This window comes from Anolis sagrei, chromosome 2, assembly GCF_037176765.1.
Source record: "Anolis sagrei isolate rAnoSag1 chromosome 2, rAnoSag1.mat, whole genome shotgun sequence".
Classification (NCBI taxonomy): Eukaryota; Metazoa; Chordata; class Lepidosauria; order Squamata; family Dactyloidae; genus Anolis; species Anolis sagrei.
In genome coordinates, this window is record NC_090022.1 from 24,459,714 (window position 1) to 24,480,074 (window position 20,361).

Consider the following 20,361-nt stretch of genomic DNA (forward strand, 5'->3'; position numbering starts at 1 on the left):
GGGAGGGATGGTGAAAATATGTAACCACACGGTACATGCAAAAAAACTATGTACCGTACTGACTGCTGAAGAAATGTAGAAAGGGGAGGGGTGAGACTGAAGGGGGAGGGATGGTGAAAATATGTAACCAACACGGTACATGCAAAAAAACTATGTACCGTACTGACTGCTGAAGAAATGTAGAAAGGGGAGGGGTGAGACTGAAGGGGGAGGGATGGTGAAAATATGTAACCACACGGTACATGCAAAAAAACTACGTACCGTACTGACTGCTGAAGAAATGTAGAAAGGGGAGGGGTGAGACTGAAGGGGGAGGGATGGTGAAAATATGTAACCACACGGTACATGCAAAAAAACTATGTACCGTACTGACTGCTGAAGAAATGTAGAAAGGGGAGGGGTGAGACTGAAGGGGGAGGGATGGTGAAAATATGTAACCACACGGTACATGCAAAAAAACTATGTACCGTACTGACTGCTGAAGAAATGTAGAAAGGGGAGGGGTGAGACTGAAGGGGGAGGGATGGTGAAAATATGTAACCACACGGTACATGCAAAAAAACTACGTACCGTACTGACTGCTGAAGAAATGTAGAAAGGGGAGGGGTGAGACTGAAGGGGGAGGGATGGTGAAAATATGTAACCACACGGTACATGCAAAAAAACTATGTACCGTACTGACTGCTGAAGAAATGTAGAAAGGGGAGGGGTGAGACTGAAGGGGGAGGGATGGTGAAAATATGTAACCAACACGGTACATGCAAAAAAACTATGTACCGTACTGACTGCTGAAGAAATGTAGAAAGGGGAGGGGTGAGACTGAAGGGGGAGGGATGGTGAAAATACGGAAACCAACACGGTACATGCAAAAAAACTACGTACCGTACTGACTGCTGAAGAAATGTAGAAAGGGGAGGGGTGAGACTGAAGGGGGAGGGATGGTGAAAATATGTAACCACACGGTACATGCAAAAAAACTACGTACCGTACTGACTGCTGAAGAAATGTAGAAAGGGGAGGGGTGAGACTGGAGGGGGAGGGATGGTGAAAATATGTAACCACACGGTACATGCAAAAAAACTACGTACCGTACTGACTGCTGAAGAAATGTAGAAAGGGGAGGGGTGAGACTGAAGGGGGAGGGATGGTGAAAATATGTAACCACACGGTACATGCAAAAAAACTACGTACCGTACTGACTGCTGAAGAAATGTGGAAAGGGGAGGGGTGAGACTGAAGGGGGAGGGATGGTGAAAATATGTAACCAACACGGTACATGCAAAAAAACTATGTACCGTACTGACTGCTGAAGAAATGTAGAAAGGGGAGGGGTGAGACTGAAGGGGGAGGGATGGTGAAAATACGAAACCAACACGGTACATGCAAAAAAACTATGTACCGTACTGACTGCTGAAGAAATGTGGAAAGGGGAGGGGTGAGACTGAAGGGGGAGGGATGGTGAAAATATGTAACCAACACGGTACATGCAAAAAAACTATGTACCGTACTGACTGCTGAAGAAATGTAGAAAGGGGAGGGGTGAGACTGAAGGGGGAGGGATGGTGAAAATATGTAACCAACACGGTACATGCAAAAAAACTATGTACCGTACTGACTGCTGAAGAAATGTAGAAAGGGGAGGGGTGAGACTGAAGGGGGAGGGATGGTGAAAATATGTAACCAACACGGTACATGCAAAAAAACTATGTACCGTACTGACTGCTGAAGAAATGTAGAAAGGGGAGGGGTGAGACTGAAGGGGGAGGGATGGTGAAAATATGTAACCAACACGGTACATGCAAAAAAACTATGTACCGTACTGACTGCTGAAGAAATGTAGAAAGGGGAGGGGTGAGACTGAAGGGGGAGGGATGGTGAAAATATGTAACCACACGGTACATGCAAAAAAACTACGTACCGTACTGACTGCTGAAGAAATGTAGAAAGGGGAGGGGTGAGACTGAAGGGGGAGGGATGGTGAAAATATGTAACCACACGGTACATGCAAAAAAACTATGTACCGTACTGACTGCTGAAGAAATGTAGAAAGGGGAGGGGTGAGACTGAAGGGGGAGGGATGGTGAAAATATGTAACCACACGGTACATGCAAAAAAACTACGTACCGTACTGACTGCTGAAGAAATGTAGAAAGGGGAGGGGTAGACTGAAGGGGGAGGGATGGTGAAAATATGTAACCACACGGTACATGCAAAAAAACTATGTACCGTACTGACTGCTGAAGAAATGTAGAAAGGGGAGGGGTGAGACTGAAGGGGGAGGGATGGTGAAAATATGTAACCACACGGTACATGCAAAAAAACTATGTACCGTACTGACTGCTGAAGAAATGTAGAAAGGGGAGGGGTGAGACTGAAGGGGGAGGGATGGTGAAAATATGTAACCACACGGTACATGCAAAAAAACTACGTACCGTACTGACTGCTGAAGAAATGTAGAAAGGGGAGGGGTAGACTGAAGGGGGAGGGATGGTGAAAATATGTAACCAACACGGTACATGCAAAAAAACTATGTACCGTACTGACTGCTGAAGAAATGTAGAAAGGGGAGGGGTGAGACTGAAGGGGGAGGGATGGTGAAAATATGTAACCAACACGGTACATGCAAAAAAACTATGTACCGTACTGACTGCTGAAGAAATGTAGAAAGGGGAGGGGTGAGACTGAAGGGGGAGGGATGGTGAAAATACGGAACCAACACGGTACATGCAAAAAAACTACGTACCGTACTGACTGCTGAAGAAATGTAGAAAGGGGAGGGGTGAGACTGAAGGGGGAGGGATGGTGAAAATATGTAACCACACGGTACATGCAAAAAAACTACGTACCGTACTGACTGCTGAAGAAATGTAGAAAGGGGAGGGGTGATACTGGAGGGGGAGGGATGGTGAAAATATGTAACCACACGGTACATGCAAAAAAACTACGTACCGTACTGACTGCTGAAGAAATGTAGAAAGGGGAGGGGTGAGACTGAAGGGGGAGGGATGGTGAAAATATGTAACCACACGGTACATGCAAAAAAACTACGTACCGTACTGACTGCTGAAGAAATGTGGAAAGGGGAGGGGTGAGACTGAAGGGGGAGGGATGGTGAAAATATGTAACCAACACGGTACATGCAAAAAAACTATGTACCGTACTGACTGCTGAAGAAATGTAGAAAGGGGAGGGGTGAGACTGAAGGGGGAGGGATGGTGAAAATACGTAACCAACACGGTACATGCAAAAAAACTATGTACCGTACTGACTGCTGAAGAAATGTGGAAAGGGGAGGGGTGAGACTGAAGGGGGAGGGATGGTGAAAATATGTAACCAACACGGTACATGCAAAAAAACTATGTACCGTACTGACTGCTGAAGAAATGTAGAAAGGGGAGGGGTGAGACTGAAGGGGGAGGGATGGTGAAAATACGTAACCAACACGGTACATGCAAAAAAACTATGTACCGTACTGACTGCTGAAGAAATGTGGAAAGGGGAGGGGTGAGACTGAAGGGGGAGGGATGGTGAAAATATGTAACCACACGGTACATGCAAAAAAACTACGTACCGTACTGACTGCTGAAGAAATGTAGAAAGGGGAGGGATGAGACTGAAGGGGGAGGGATGGTGAAAATATGTAACCACACGGTACATGCAAAAAAACTACGTACCGTACTGACTGCTGAAGAAATGTAGAAAGGGGAGGGATGAGACTGAAGGGGGAGGGATGGTGAAAATATGTAACCACACGGTACATGCAAAAAAACTACGTACCGTACTGACTGCTGAAGAAATGTGGAAAGGGGAGGGGTGAGACTGAAGGGGGAGGGATGGTGAAAATACGTAACCAACACGGTACACGCAAAAAAACTACGTACCGTACTGACTGCTGAAGAAATGTGGAAAGGGGAGGGGTGAGACTGAAGGGGGAGGGATGGTGAAAATACGTAACCAACACGGTACATGCAAAAAAACTATGTACCGTACTGACTGCTGAAGAAATGTGGAAAGGGGAGGGGTGAGACTGAAGGGGGAGGGATGGTGAAAATACGTAACCACACGGTACATGCAAAAAAACTACGTACCGTACTGACTGCTGAAGAAATGTAGAAAGGGGAGGGATGAGACTGAAGGGGGAGGGATGGTGAAAATATGTAACCACACGGTACATGCAAAAAAACTACGTACCGTACTGACTGCTGAAGAAATGTAGAAAGGGGAGGGGTGAGACTGAAGGGGGAGGGATGGTGAAAATATGTAACCACACGGTACATGCAAAAAAACTACGTACCGTACTGACTGCTGAAGAAATGTAGAAAGGGGAGGGGTGAGACTGGAGGGGGAGGGATGGTGAAAATATGTAACCACACGGTACATGCAAAAAAACTACGTACCGTACTGACTGCTGAAGAAATGTAGAAAGGGGAGGGGTGAGACTGAAGGGGGAGGGATGGTGAAAATATGTAACCAACACGGTACATGCAAAAAAACTACGTACCGTACTGACTGCTGAAGAAATGTGGAAAGGGGAGGGGTGAGACTGAAGGGGGAGGGATGGTGAAAATATGTAACCAACACGGTACATGCAAAAAAACTATGTACCGTACTGACTGCTGAAGAAATGTAGAAAGGGGAGGGGTGAGACTGAAGGGGGAGGGATGGTGAAAATACGTAACCAACACGGTACATGCAAAAAAACTATGTACCGTACTGACTGCTGAAGAAATGTGGAAAGGGGAGGGGTGAGACTGAAGGGGGAGGGATGGTGAAAATATGTAACCAACACGGTACATGCAAAAAAACTATGTACCGTACTGACTGCTGAAGAAATGTAGAAAGGGGAGGGGTGAGACTGAAGGGGGAGGGATGGTGAAAATACGTAACCAACACGGTACATGCAAAAAAACTATGTACCGTACTGACTGCTGAAGAAATGTGGAAAGGGGGAGGGGTGAGACTGAAGGGGGAGGGATGGTGAAAATATGTTAACCACACGGTACATGCAAAAAAACTACGTACCGTACTGACTGCTGAAGAAATGTGGAAAGGGGAGGGGTGAGACTGAAGGGGGAGGGATGGTGAAAATATGTAACCAACACGGTACATGCAAAAAAACTATGTACCGTACTGACTGCTGAAGAAATGTAGAAAGGGGAGGGGTGAGACTGAAGGGGGAGGGATGGTGAAAATACGTAACCAACACGGTACATGCAAAAAAACTATGTACCGTACTGACTGCTGAAGAAATGTGGAAAGGGGAGGGGTGAGACTGAAGGGGGAGGGATGGTGAAAATATGTAACCAACACGGTACATGCAAAAAAACTATGTACCGTACTGACTGCTGAAGAAATGTAGAAAGGGGAGGGGTGAGACTGAAGGGGGAGGGATGGTGAAAATACGTAACCAACACGGTACATGCAAAAAAACTATGTACCGTACTGACTGCTGAAGAAATGTGGAAAGGGGAGGGGTGAGACTGAAGGGGGAGGGATGGTGGAAAATATGTAACCACACGGTACATGCAAAAAAACTACGTACCGTACTGACTGCTGAAGAAATGTAGAAAGGGGAGGGATGAGACTGAAGGGGGAGGGATGGTGAAAATATGTAACCACACGGTACATGCAAAAAAACTACGTACCGTACTGACTGCTGAAGAAATGTAGAAAGGGGAGGGATGAGACTGAAGGGGGAGGGATGGTGAAAATATGTAACCACACGGTACATGCAAAAAAACTACGTACCGTACTGACTGCTGAAGAAATGTGGAAAGGGGAGGGGTGAGACTGAAGGGGGAGGGATGGTGAAAATACGTAACCAACACGGTACACGCAAAAAAACTACGTACCGTACTGACTGCTGAAGAAAAATGTGGAAAGGGGAGGGGTGAGACTGAAGGGGGAGGGATGGTGAAAATACGTAACCAACACGGTACATGCAAAAAAACTATGTACCGTACTGACTGCTGAAGAAATGTGGAAAGGGGAGGGGTGAGACTGAAGGGGGAGGGATGGTGAAAATACGTAACCACACGGTACATGCAAAAAAACTACGTACCGTACTGACTGCTGAAGAAATGTAGAAAGGGGAGGGATGAGACTGAAGGGGGAGGGATGGTGAAAATATGTAACCACACGGTACATGCAAAAAAACTACGTACCGTACTGACTGCTGAAGAAATGTAGAAAGGGGAGGGGTGAGACTGAAGGGGGAGGGATGGTGAAAATATGTAACCACACGGTACATGCAAAAAAACTACGTACCGTACTGACTGCTGAAGAAATGTAGAAAGGGGAGGGGTGAGACTGGAGGGGGAGGGATGGTGAAAATATGTAACCACACGGTACATGCAAAAAAACTACGTACCGTACTGACTGCTGAAGAAATGTAGAAAGGGGAGGGGTGAGACTGAAGGGGGAGGGATGGTGAAAATATGTAACCAACACGGTACATGCAAAAAAACTACGTACCGTACTGACTGCTGAAGAAATGTGGAAAGGGGAGGGGTGAGACTGAAGGGGGAGGGATGGTGAAAATATGTAACCAACACGGTACATGCAAAAAAACTATGTACCGTACTGACTGCTGAAGAAATGTAGAAAGGGGAGGGGTGAGACTGAAGGGGGAGGGATGGTGAAAATACGTAACCAACACGGTACATGCAAAAAAACTATGTACCGTACTGACTGCTGAAGAAATGTGGAAAGGGGAGGGGTGAGACTGAAGGGGGAGGGATGGTGAAAATATGTAACCAACACGGTACATGCAAAAAAACTATGTACCGTACTGACTGCTGAAGAAATGTAGAAAGGGGAGGGGTGAGACTGAAGGGGGAGGGATGGTGAAAATATGTAACCACACGGTACATGCAAAAAAACTACGTACCGTACTGACTGCTGAAGAAATGTAGAAAGGGGAGGGATGAGACTGAAGGGGGAGGGATGGTGAAAATATGTAACCACACGGTACATGCAAAAAAACTACGTACCGTACTGACTGCTGAAGAAATGTAGAAAGGGGAGGGATGAGACTGAAGGGGGAGGGATGGTGAAAATATGTAACCACACGGTACATGCAAAAAAACTACGTACCGTACTGACTGCTGAAGAAATGTGGAAAGGGGAGGGGTGAGACTGAAGGGGGAGGGATGGTGAAAATACGTAACCAACACGGTACACGCAAAAAAACTACGTACCGTACTGACTGCTGAAGAAATGTGGAAAGGGGAGGGGTGAGACTGAAGGGGGAGGGATGGTGAAAATACGTAACCAACACGGTACATGCAAAAAAACTATGTACCGTACTGACTGCTGAAGAAATGTGGAAAGGGGAGGGGTGAGACTGAAGGGGGAGGGATGGTGAAAATACGTAACCACACGGTACATGCAAAAAAACTACGTACCGTACTGACTGCTGAAGAAATGTAGAAAGGGGAGGGATGAGACTGAAGGGGGAGGGATGGTGAAAATATGTAACCACACGGTACATGCAAAAAAACTACGTACCGTACTGACTGCTGAAGAAATGTAGAAAGGGGAGGGGTGAGACTGAAGGGGGAGGGATGGTGAAAATATGTAACCACACGGTACATGCAAAAAAACTACGTACCGTACTGACTGCTGAAGAAATGTAGAAAGGGGAGGGGTGAGACTGGAGGGGGAGGGATGGTGAAAATATGTAACCACACGGTACATGCAAAAAAACTACGTACCGTACTGACTGCTGAAGAAATGTAGAAAGGGGAGGGGTGAGACTGAAGGGGGAGGGATGGTGAAAATATGTAACCAACACGGTACATGCAAAAAAACTACGTACCGTACTGACTGCTGAAGAAATGTGGAAAGGGGAGGGGTGAGACTGAAGGGGGAGGGATGGTGAAAATATGTAACCAACACGGTACATGCAAAAAAACTATGTACCGTACTGACTGCTGAAGAAATGTAGAAAGGGGAGGGGTGAGACTGAAGGGGGAGGGATGGTGAAAATACGTAACCAACACGGTACATGCAAAAAAACTATGTACCGTACTGACTGCTGAAGAAATGTGGAAAGGGGAGGGGTGAGACTGAAGGGGGAGGGATGGTGAAAATATGTAACCAACACGGTACATGCAAAAAAACTATGTACCGTACTGACTGCTGAAGAAATGTAGAAAGGGGAGGGGTGAGACTGAAGGGGGAGGGATGGTGAAAATACGTAACCAACACGGTACATGCAAAAAAACTATGTACCGTACTGACTGCTGAAGAAATGTGGAAAGGGGAGGGGTGAGACTGAAGGGGGAGGGATGGTGAAAATATGTAACCACACGGTACATGCAAAAAAACTACGTACCGTACTGACTGCTGAAGAAATGTAGAAAGGGGAGGGATGAGACTGAAGGGGGAGGGATGGTGAAAATATGTAACCACACGGTACATGCAAAAAAACTACGTACCGTACTGACTGCTGAAGAAATGTAGAAAGGGGAGGGATGAGACTGAAGGGGGAGGGATGGTGAAAATATGTAACCACACGGTACATGCAAAAAAACTACGTACCGTACTGACTGCTGAAGAAATGTAGAAAGGGGAGGGATGAGACTGAAGGGGGAGGGATGGTGAAAATACGTAACCAACACGGTACACGCAAAAAAACTACGTACCGTACTGACTGCTGAAGAAATGTGGAAAGGGGAGGGGTGAGACTGAAGGGGGAGGGATGGTGAAAATACGTAACCAACACGGTACATGCAAAAAAACTATGTACCGTACTGACTGCTGAAGAAATGTGGAAAGGGGAGGGGTGAGACTGAAGGGGGAGGGATGGTGAAAATATGTAACCACACGGTACATGCAAAAAAACTACGTACCGTACTGACTGCTGAAGAAATGTAGAAAGGGGAGGGGTGAGACTGAAGGGGGAGGGATGGTGAAAATATGTAACCACACGGTACATGCAAAAAAACTATGTACCGTACTGACTGCTGAAGAAATGTAGAAAGGGGAGGGGGTGAGACTGAAGGGGGAGGGATGGTGAAAATATGTAACCAACACGGTACATGCAAAAAAACTATGTACCGTACTGACTGCTGAAGAAATGTGGAATAAAGGCGAGCCAAAAGGGGCGGGGTGGTGGGGGTAGGAGGGTATATAAATCGTCGGCATGCATGCCGTCCGCTTTCCTAGGTTGCGACTATTCACAGGTGAGTTTTTTTGGAGGGAGGGGAGGGGGACCAGGACTCCAAAGAGGAGCAGGAGCACTCCCGGTGGTCCCTTCGATGAACCCCTCGGAGCAGGCCTGTAGCCAGGATTTTAATTCGGGGGGGGGGGGTGAGTTTGATTCGAGGGGGGGAGCTGAGTCTGAGTGAAAGACGGTCTAGCTTAGCAACCCTTTTGTATCATTACCCCAATACCCCCATGCATATGGGATATATTGAGTATGGTGATCAGATCATAGTATGAATAAACATAACAGTTTAAATAATGCACCAGTAAGGCCTTCTCGCGGACCACCATCAGAATTTCGGGGGGGGGGGGAGGAGGCTGAAGCCCCTCAAGCCCCCCCCCCCCCCCCCCGCTACATGCCTGCCCCGGAGGGAGACATAGGCGAAGGGGACCAGGAGAAAACCACCTCTTAGAATCAGAGTTGGAAGAGACCTCGTGAGCCATCCAGTCCAAACTCCTGCCAAGAAGCAGAAAAATTGCATTAAAGCACACCGGACAGATGGCCACCCAGCCCCTGCTTAAAAACCTTCAAAGAAGGCGCCTCTTGCTACTAAGTTCCTTCTTGGTTCATTTTAAAAATGAAGGCGAATGTGGCTTAAAGAAAAAGTTTGCTCGCTGAGGAAAGGGGCAAGGGCACGATCGGGCCTCTTGGGGGAGGATTCGCCGGGGGAAGCAGGGCGGGAGGCCCCCAGCAAGCGCCCTTCCCTTCCCTTCCCTTCCCTTCCCTTCCCTTCCCTTCCCCATAGTTTTGGGGCTCCGGCAAAGCGGGGTAAAGGGGCTGCATCTAACACCAGGTCTGGGCATGTTTTGGACTCCAACACCCACGGCTGTTAGGAATTGTGGGAGTTGAAGTCCAAAACACCTGGAGGGCCCAAGTTGGCCCAGGCCTGGTCTACAGTTTTTTTGCTCTGGGACCGCCTTGTGAGTCGGGCTGCGTTGTGGGTGGGGCCAAAAGAGGCAGGGGCGGGGTTGGGTCTGGAAGGGGCGTGCCTCTTCTTTGCCCCCCCCCCCCCCCCCCGGGAAGGCACTGTCTCCAAACTATCACTTAAGAGCAGAAGGTTGGAAAATAGCCTGCCTGCTCTATATAAATCTCAAGCTAGTCCTCTCCTTTTAAATGGTCTCATTTACTTATTTACACGTGGTCCGAATGCCTGATCACTGTCTCCCAAAGCAGTTACAGTACTCCCAACTCAAGAACAGGAAACTGAGTGTTGGTGGGCAGGAAAAGAGATTTAAAGATGGGCTCAAAGCCAACCTCAAAAGGCAAAAGTATAATAGCTGGGCCAGGCCCGTAGCCAGGATTTTGATTGGGGGGTGGGGTGGGGTGGGGGTGCTGAGTTTGATTCGGGGGGGGGGGGGTTGCGAATCTACCCTAGCAAACCTTTTGTATCATTATCCCAATAGCCCCATGCATATGGGATATATAAATTATATGATATAATTTTTATTGTAGGTTTTCAAGGGTACATCTGAGAGTTGTTATTCATCATGGGATATATTGAGCATGGTGATCAGATCATGATATCAATAAACATAATAGTTTAAATAATGTACCAGTAAGGCCTTTTCGCGTACCTTAGAATTTCGGGGGGGGGGGGAGCCCCTCAAGCCCCCCCTGGCTACATGCCTGGCTGGGGCCCTACGCTGGTTGCCAGCAGGTCAGAATTCATGAAGGGAAGACATGCGTGTACAGGCATGTAGCCAGGGGGGGGGGCTCGGAGGGCTTCAGCGCCCACCCCCCGAAATTCTCATGGTGGTTCGCGAAAAGGCCTTACTGGTGCATTATTTAAACTGTTATGTTTATTCATATCATGATCTGATCACCATACCCAATATATCCCATATGCATGGGGGTATTGGGGTAATGATACTAAAGGTTTGCTAGGCTAGACCCTCTCTCACTCAGACTCAGCCCCCCCCCGAAACCCCCCCTGAAAAAAATTCAGCCCCCCCCTCCCCCCCGAAATGAAATCCTGGCTACAGGCCTGATGCGTGAGACAGCACAGCGACAGCAAGTGAGAGACGCAGCTGTGAGGGAAGGAGGAGGAAGGGGTCTATGGCTTCCACCACCGTCACAAGTACAGTTGGTGGGGACAAGAGAGAGGGCCTTCTTGGTGGTGCCCCCCCACCTCTGGAATGCCCTTCCAAGGGAAATAAGACAGGCCCCATGCCCCCATCCCTCCCTTCTTTTCATAAGAGCTTGAAGACCTGGTGGCAGGCATGCAGCCAGGGGGTGGGGGGCTCGGGGGGCTTCAGCCGCCACCCGAAATTCTCATGGTGGTTTGCGAAAAGGCCTTACTGGTGCATTATTTAAACTGTTATGTTTATTCATATCATGATCTGATCACCATACTCAATATATCCCATATGCATGGGGGTATTGGGGTAATGATACAAAAGGTTTGCTAGGCTAGACCCTCTTTCACTCAGACTCAGCCCCCCCGAAACCCCCCCTGAAAAAAATTCAGCCCCCCCCCCCCCAAAAAACCCGAAATCCTGGCTACGGGCCTGCCTGGTGGTTTCAACAAGTCTTTGAGAATGACCCGTTTTAGCCCAGCCCCAAACATTGTTGGATATTGCCCTATACTTCCTACCTATTACCACCAGTCAATCCAAAAGTGGCAGGCTCAAACCCAGCACCTCAATCCGTGGGTGATACCAGATGAAAGACTCCCCCCTGGCCACAAAGAAGACTGGGCGACTTGGAAGGTGCTGAACAGACTGCGCTCTGGCACCACGAGATGCAGAGCCAATCTTAAGAAATGGGGCCACAAAGTGGAATCCACGACATGCGAGTGCGGAGAAGAGCAAACCACTCCCCACCTGCTGCAATGCAACCTGAGCCCTGCTACATGCACAATGGAGGAACTTCTTGCGGCAACACCAGAGGCACTCCAAGTGGCCAGATACTGGTCAAAGGAGATTTAATCAAAGTTTGCAAAAATTGTGTTTTTTTATCTGTTTGTTTGTTTTGTTCTGTTAGAAATGTAATACAATGGTATGGTTGCTGATGACACGATAAATAATTCCTCTAATAGTCCCTGGAAATGAGCAGCCACAGACCCGTACCTGCTATTGCTGTTAGCCTGTTATAGCACTGTACTTAATTCCCAGTCCCCTCATATTTTGAGTTTGCACTAGCTTTGGCCCAGCCTTTTAATGGCTCTGAACAGGCGGGATAGTTTTTAACATATATGTGTTATTGTGATAATTTTATGCTTATGTTGTTTTTTAATTTTATGTTATGCTGTTTACTCTGTATGTTTTGGTGATGTTACTTGGAAACTGCCCTGAGTCCCCCTTTGGGGAGATGGAGCAGTATATAAATAAAGTTTTATTTTATTATTATATATACGGCTCACACATTCTGCCCTGATGTGCGGTACTGTTGCTGTGAAAGGATCTAACCAAAAATTGTTTTCTTGTTACTCTAAACGTCTTCTAAAAGATAATAGTATTCTGCTGAGGAGCAAAGAAATGACTGACTGCGAGGATCTCCTGGAAGCGGAGTTGAACAAGCAGCCATTTACCAATGGGACCTGTGGAAATGAAGCAGACACTTTAAACAATTTTGCAGTTAATGAAGATTACAGACCAAACACTTCAGAACGAACAGAACAGACAGGCAAATACTTAAGAATGATGTGCACATGTAAGTTACCATTCTGCTTAATGAGAAATGAGGATAGTGACTGGTGCAAGAATAAATGTTTTTCTTCAGAGAGCTGATTGGAAGCAAAAGCAGTCTTGGGGCCTTTCCACACAGCCATATAACCCAGAATATCTGCTTTGAACTGGAATATCTGAGTCCACACTGCCATATATCCCAGTTCAAAGTAGACAATGTGGAATTTTATTCAGCTATGTGGCAGGGGCCTTAGGGTGTGAGGAGTGGGAAAATGTGGTCTGTGGGTTGCACCAGCAACCATAGGACACAATGAAAAAAACCCATGCATTCCAGTTAAAAAAGATTTAAAGATTCTTCATTAGCTCCCAAATCTTTAAAAATGGATAAGAAATAGCCATTTTGAAGCCCTGGTGTAATATATGTGTGCGTGTGTGTGTGTGTGAAGTGGAATTTTTTTTCTCCTTTTCCCTTTATTATGGCACTTCAGTGATGTTCAGTTTTTCACTACAGCTGTTTGTTTGTTTTCAGAAGAGTGCCAAATTTCCAACCTGGGGGCTATATGGTGATGATCATTTTTAGATATGGGAGCATGTGATCCTATAATTGTATGTACAGCCAATTGTACATAGTCTAAATTAGGGGTGGGCACAGTCTGACTTTCCTATCAGTTCTAGCTAGGATATCTAATGGTGAGGAACACCAGCAACTGTAATGCAACATTGCCCAGTCCAATAGTAGGCTTGACCTACTATGGCCTAAGCCCAAAGTTATACAATGGTACAATTTTTCATACACATACAATCACATAATCACATGAACTGTATGATTCTGTGGACCTGTATGCAGTGCTTATTTTTAGATACTGAGGTTTATGTATGGCTAATATGTCTGCGCTCCATGCAGTCATGCTGGCTACATGACCTTGGAGGTGTCTACGGACAACACCAGCTCTTCAGCTTAGAAATGGAGATGAGCACCACACTCCAGAGTCGGACACGACTGGACTTCATGTCAGGGGAAAACCTTTACCTTAATATGTCTGCATGTACAACTACTTGTCATAACATGTCATGCATGAATCACAACATGCAGTGGCTCATAGTAGTTGTGCTCTTTATTGTGGGACTTGCACTCAACATGTATTTCTTTCTCATTCTCTTAGCTAAAAGACAAAACCGGTGGAAGATCTCGACTTTTGGGGCTATTCTCAGCAATGTAGTCACTGCAGTCATTTGTGAGTTCCCAGTCTCTTATTTATACTTTCTGATTGACTACTATCTGGTCCAGTTATTCAGTACTGGAATTAAAGGATTTGCTTGGTTTTCCCTACCACCTCTGCGTATGTGCCTTCAAATTGTCTTTTGACCCATAATGACTCCATTAACTGTATTAGACTTTCACTGATAAGAACTCAGGCCCCATCTACACTGCCATATAAGTTGGGAGGGGAAGGGATTTTTTTTTTGTCGTGTCAGGAGCGAGTTGAGAAACTGCAAGTCGCTTCTGGTGTGAGAGAATTAGCTGTGTGTAAGTACATTGCCCAGGGGATGTTTTTTGATGTTTTTACCATTCTTGTGGGAGGCTTCTCTCATGTCCCCGCATGAGGAACTGGAGCTGATAGAGAGAGCTCATCCACACTCCCCCCCCCCCCCCCGGATTTGAACCTTTGACCTGTCGGTCTTCAGCCCTGCCGGAACAGGGTTTTAACCCACTGCATCACCGGGGGCTCCTAGGGAAAGGGATGTTACATCGGCAAATACATATTTCTCTATATTTGCTTAAATAATGCAAAAACAGAGGTGAAAGTTGGTAGTCGCAGACAAGATATGTGCAGTTTCACCATTGTCTACACCTATTCTTTCTACCTCATTCCTTTCCCCGAGGGCTCTCCCCTTCCCCCCAAATGGCTTGATTCCCTTATTCAACCGAAGGCTCTTCCACACAGCCCTATATCCCAGAATATCAAGGCAGAAAATCACACATTATCTGTTTTGAACTGGGTCATCTGAGTCCCCACTCACATAATGTGGAATTTCCTGCCTTGATATTCTGGGATATAGGGCTGTGTGGAAGGGCCTTCAAGTTGCCCTAAGTCCATGAAATTCTCTAGTTGCGGATTTGTTCCTTCAAAAGCAGTGCAGTCGGTCAAGATTTACTGAATTGGGCCCTGGGGCTGCAGTCTAGTTTGGAAAAGCTAATATATGTGTTGCATGCCATAGCTGTCATAGGAGTGGCATACAAAAGGCACCAAAGGGGAGCACAGCAAAGTAGATGGGGTCAGTAGTAGGTCTGATCAGTTCCATAGACTGCAAACCACATTTTAGTTCAATAGAACAACTTTGTGTCCTTCAAATACCCTGTTAAAAACAAGAAGTAGAAGTAAACCTGAGGTTCCATATCCCTAAACTAAATTCACGTTACTTTCTTTGTTCTAGGTTTGAACCTGACCAAATCATCATGTGGCTCATGCCCAGCAACAATTTCCCCCCCTTGTCCTTCGGGTTGGGTTGAGCATGAGGGCAAATGCTACTACTTTTCTGAATCTGAAGGGACTTGGAACTCCAGCCAGAGCAATTGCTCTGCATTTGGTGCTTCTCTGGTTATGATTGAAGATCAAAAGGAAATGGTAAGAGAGACTTTCAGAATGTGTAGTAAGGTTTTGTTTGTTTGTTTGTTTTTATTATGCACTAACATTAGGTTCTACCAAGCATCTGTGGGGATCTGAATGCCATGAACCGGTGCAACATTGAACTCACGATGGCAGTAGAAGCTTGTTACATGACTGGGTTAATAATAATAATAATAATAATAATAATAATAATAATAATTCTTTATTTGTAGTCTGCTCTATCTCCCTGAGGGAACTCAGGGCAGCTTCCAACATAATAAAGGCAAACATTCAATGCCTGTATAAAGCAGAAGTAAAAAAAAATAAAAACAACAATAAAATACATCACACAAGTTAAAACAAGCAATTTAAATAAGACTTAAATAATCAACATTGGAACCATTAAAAGCCAGCCAAGATAGCATATCAAATCTATTTCCTTCTCTTTCCATTTATCAATATTGTGAACTCTATTCCTCCTTATCATCATATGCTTAAAAGCATAGGAATGTTTTAAGTTGTTCTTTAAAAATGAGTAAGAAGGGAGGCATTTTGCTCGCCTTGGGAAGGGCATTCCAAAGACAGGGGGTAACCACTGAGAAGGCCCCCTCTCTCATTCATACCAGCCATGCTTGAGATGGGGGTGGGATCGAGAGTAAGGACTCCCCGGCTGATCAAAGAACCCAGGCAGGTTTGTACAGGGAGATGCAATTTTTTAAATAGCCTCAGCCTGAACTGTATAGGGCTTTATGAGTAATAAACAGCACTTTGTATTTAGCCCAGAAGGAGACTGGCAGCCAGTGGAGCTGCCGTAACATGGGAGTTTTCCCGCTCCCTGAATGGCGGTAGTAGTCTGACTGCCAATCTCTGGATGAGTTGAAGCTTCCAAACTATCTTCAAAGGCAGCCCCACGTAGAGAGCATTGCAGTAGTCCAAGTAGCATGTGACTAAGGCATGGACTACCATAGCCAGATCTGGCGTCTCAAGGTACAGGTGCAGCTGGCGCACAACTTTTAATTGTGCAAAGGTGCTCCTGGCCACTACCGACACCTGGGGCTTGAGGTCAACGATGAGTCCAGGAGCACCTCTGAACTGCGAACCTGGGTCTTCAGGGGAAGCGTGACCCCCTCCAGCACAGGCTGTAATTCCATATCCTGATCTGCCTTCTGACTGACCAGGAGTACCTCTGTCTTGTCTGGATTTAGTTTCAACTTATTAGCCCTCATTCAGGACTAATAAGGATGGCATCCTTGGCATTGGGTGGAAAGGAGTAATAGAGTTGGTTGTCGTCCATGTAAATTTGACACCAAACTCCAGATGATCTCTCCCAGTAGTTTCATGTAAATATTAAAAAAGCATGGGGGACAAAATTGAACCCTGAGGGATCCCTCAGGCCACCAACCTGGGAGTTGAACAGGAGTTATTCAGTTGAGTGGGGTCCAGTGTTGGTTTCTTTAATAGTCCTCCGGCACCACCATTTGGGCCTGATCCTCCAAAAAGGACCAGAGCCACCGTCGAACAGTGTCCCCAAGCACCATTCTGGAGAGATGGCCCAGAAAGATACCATGGTCAATAGTATTGAATGCCTCTGAGAGGTTCAGGAAAACAAGCAGGGACACACTCTCTCTGTCTAGCTCTCTTTGTAGATCATATACCAAGGCGACCAATACCATCTCATTTCCATAGCCGGGTCTGAAACCAGATTGAAATGGATCTAAATATTCAGTCTCATCCGAGAAACTTTGGAGTTGTGAGGCCACTACCTTCTCTAGAACCTTGCCCAGAAAGGGGAGATTTGATACTGGCAATAAATTGTTCAGCTGAGTGGGGTCCAGTGCTGGTTTCATTAATAGTGGTCTTACTACTGCCCCCTTGAAAATACTCGGCATTATGCCTTGAGTTAAGGAGGAATTTACCAACACCCACACCCATTCCACCACCCCACCCACCCCCAAGTTGATTTAATAAGCCAGGATGGGGAAGGGTCCAGAGAACAAGTGGTTGCCTTCATCCCTCCCAAGATCTTGTCCACGTCATTGGGCTGAATAAGTTGAAAATAATCCATTAAACAAGGACAAGCAGATGCCTCAGTTACATCCTTGGAGACTGCATCAATACTGGTGTCTACGTCGGAATGGATTTGAGCAACTTTATCTGCAAAGACCATAGCAAAATCTTCACAATGAGTGTCGATTTTTTCAGGGAACTCTGGCTGAGCAGGGTTTAAAAGTCCTCTGACCACTTAAAACACCTCTCTCAGGCAATTCCTTGCAGATGCAATGTTGGCAGCAATAAAAGATTTTAAAAGCCACGGAATAGCCTTTTAAATGAGCTCTATATTGTGCTTGGATTTGCTGCAAGATTGACTCCAATGCTCCTGTAGTCTCCATTTCACTTGTTTCATCACCACTAGCTCCCTGGCTCTTCTTTGTGAAAGATGTTCGGGAGCTAGAATGACAGTGTACATCCTTGCTTTCACCCCTGCCTATCTACTTTTGCTTGTGAAACCTTTGGGTGCATCTATACTGTAGAATGAATGTAGTTGGACACCACGTTAACTGCCACGGCTCAATGCTCTGGAATCATGGGAGTTGTAGTCTTACAAGGTTCTTAGTCATCTCAATTAAGAAATGACAATTCCCAGGATTCCACAGCCATGTCTGTTTGAATCAGAATTAGGACTGCCAGGGTTAAAACTGGAGAGGGCTCCTCTGCTTTTAATGGCTGCTTGTTACCTAGTATGAGAAGCAATACCTGCTGAAATTCTCTTTTCCACACAACTGCCACATTCAGTGTAGAAGAGCCCCTTCTATTTTTTTAAAATAACCCCAGCAAAGTTTTATTTTATCAGATGATTTTTTTTTATAAAGCAGGTTGTGATCTCTCATCCAATTTCAGTAGCTACTGCTACTTGTATCTTCAAAGCGGAGGATTCTAAAAGGTTACTTTTGAAACTCCAGTTAGTCAAATCCCACATAATGTTGGGGGCTGGGAGCTTGCCGCATGTACTTTGGGATATTTCTTTCCTTGGTAACCCACATTTATGTCAAATACTGGTTTGAGATATATTTTTAATTGCAGGACTTCATAAATCAAACTAAGGGACCAACTGAATATTGGATTGGCCTGACAAGGAAGGATGGGCAACCCTGGGAATGGGCAGATGGATCCATCTTCAATAACTGGTAAGGTTTTCCAAATCACCAAAATGGAGGCAGCAGTCAAAAACCAAGCAACAAAATGCTGACCTTTAGTTAATCAGTGATTATTTTATTCTCTAGATTCTGGATTGGTTGCTTTTAAACATATTGTTGGTTATTTATTTCAGCCAGATATAGATTGGTGTGCCAGAATTCCTGATCTGGTAACTCACATATAGCCCAGTGCGTTGTACATGGGCTGCAGTAAATAATTTTGGGGGAAAGACTTTAGTATTCTCATTTTAAAAAATAGATTCTGCTTGCCCAGTTTCTCTTATTATAAGATATAGAATTTGCAGAGTTCTTTGTGTTTTCTTTGATGGCAAAGGCTGTATTGGATGGTTTCTTACAACTCTATCTTTCTCAGTTTTATTTGTTTTTTTCTTCCTTTGGCTCAATATAAATAATGAGACCATTGGTAGCATAATGCAGGTCATAACAAAGGAGCTCCACTTCTGTTGTCCTCTCATTGCAGGTTTGAAATTAGAACTAATGGATTTTGTGCATATTTGGATGATGACAGGGTTGGTTCAACGTTGTGTGGGACAAAACGAAATTGGATTTGTAGCAAGTCGGCTCATATTTCCTGAACAAAACTTGAAGGCTTCCCACCAGAAATATTTCAACATGCCTAGACTGCACATGGTCCAGACCAGAGTTTGGAAGTAACAAGTTACTGTATATAATATTTAATATATATAAACAAGCAAGAGTTCTAATTTGCCAAATAGTCACTGTCGAATGTTTTTATGTTGAATGTTTTTATATTGTGTAAATCCTATTTTAGACTGTAAGTCGCTCGGAGCACCTTGGTGGAGAGCTACTAATTAAGAAATAAAGTGAAGTGAAGTGAAGTTCTTTCTCCCACCCTGGACATTCCACAGATATATAAACCCAATTTTCCTAGTTTCCAACAGACCTCACAATCTCTAAGGATGCCTGCCACAGATGCAGGCAAAATGTCAGGAGAGAATGATTCTGGAACTTTGCTTTGACATTGTTTCTTAATACCCAAATGTATATGTGCCTATCCTGACGTTTGTACATTTTTTGATGCTGGTCAGTGACCATAATAAATTTTGCACTATAATGAAAGGGCTATATATTATTTATTGTTTATTTATTTATTTCAAACATCTGTACCCCGTTCTTCTCAACCTCTGAGGGGGGACTCAGGGCGGCTTACAATCGGCAGCAATTTGATGCTAACACTTACACCATAACAATATAACACAGATTCAACATTAATTAAAACATTAAATTATGAAACAGTCATTTAAAATATAGGGTAAAAGTAGATAAAAGGGATCATTGGATTCTGGGAAGGAAAGGAGTGTGTGTGTGGGGGGGGGGGGCAGGGAAAAAGGAAAAATATAAGGGAAAAACTACAGGAGGGGAAAAAGTTTGTTGACCTCCAATCTCCATTGTAGTTTTGCTTTAATCTTTTCTTTTTTTCTAAATTGCTTTTTCTTTCCCCTTTCCAGCTATTTCTGGGAAAATTACTCTTATTTTCATTGGATTGTTCTATATTTTCAAGCTTTTTTCCCTCTTGCATCATATAATCTTTAAAAGGTTGCCAATCTGTTTCTTGCTTAGCTCTCCCCTGATATTTTGACATTGGTTGATTTAGTTTGTCCATATTCATAATTTTCATCACTTTTATTAGCCAATGGTGTACCGGGGTATTTCTTTTAATCTCCAACATCTTGTATAGA

At 45.2% G+C, this 20,361-nt stretch overlaps 1 protein-coding gene across 3 annotated transcripts in view; it reads left to right on the forward strand.

Moving 5' to 3' along the window:
* The first annotated feature begins 9,109 nt into the window (after positions 1 to 9,109).
* Positions 9,110 to 20,361, forward strand: part of LOC132765643 (C-type lectin domain family 2 member B-like) — a 106,767-nt gene continuing 95,515 nt past the window's right edge. The window contains exons 1-6 of one of the 3 annotated variants that reach the window (XM_067463382.1): positions 9,110 to 9,188; positions 12,659 to 12,862; positions 14,001 to 14,072; positions 15,274 to 15,464; positions 18,528 to 18,631; positions 19,122 to 19,741. In XM_067463382.1, the coding sequence (XP_067319483.1) occupies positions 9,149 to 9,188; positions 12,659 to 12,862; positions 14,001 to 14,072; positions 15,274 to 15,464; positions 18,528 to 18,631; positions 19,122 to 19,236 (726 nt within the window). In that variant the 5' untranslated portion in view covers positions 9,110 to 9,148 and the 3' untranslated portion in view covers positions 19,237 to 19,741. Of the gene's footprint in view, positions 9,189 to 12,547; positions 12,863 to 14,000; positions 14,073 to 15,273; positions 15,465 to 18,527; positions 18,632 to 19,121; positions 19,742 to 20,361 lie in introns of those variants that run through there. The other 2 variants (XM_067463380.1, XM_067463381.1) reach the window with 2 other exon arrangements.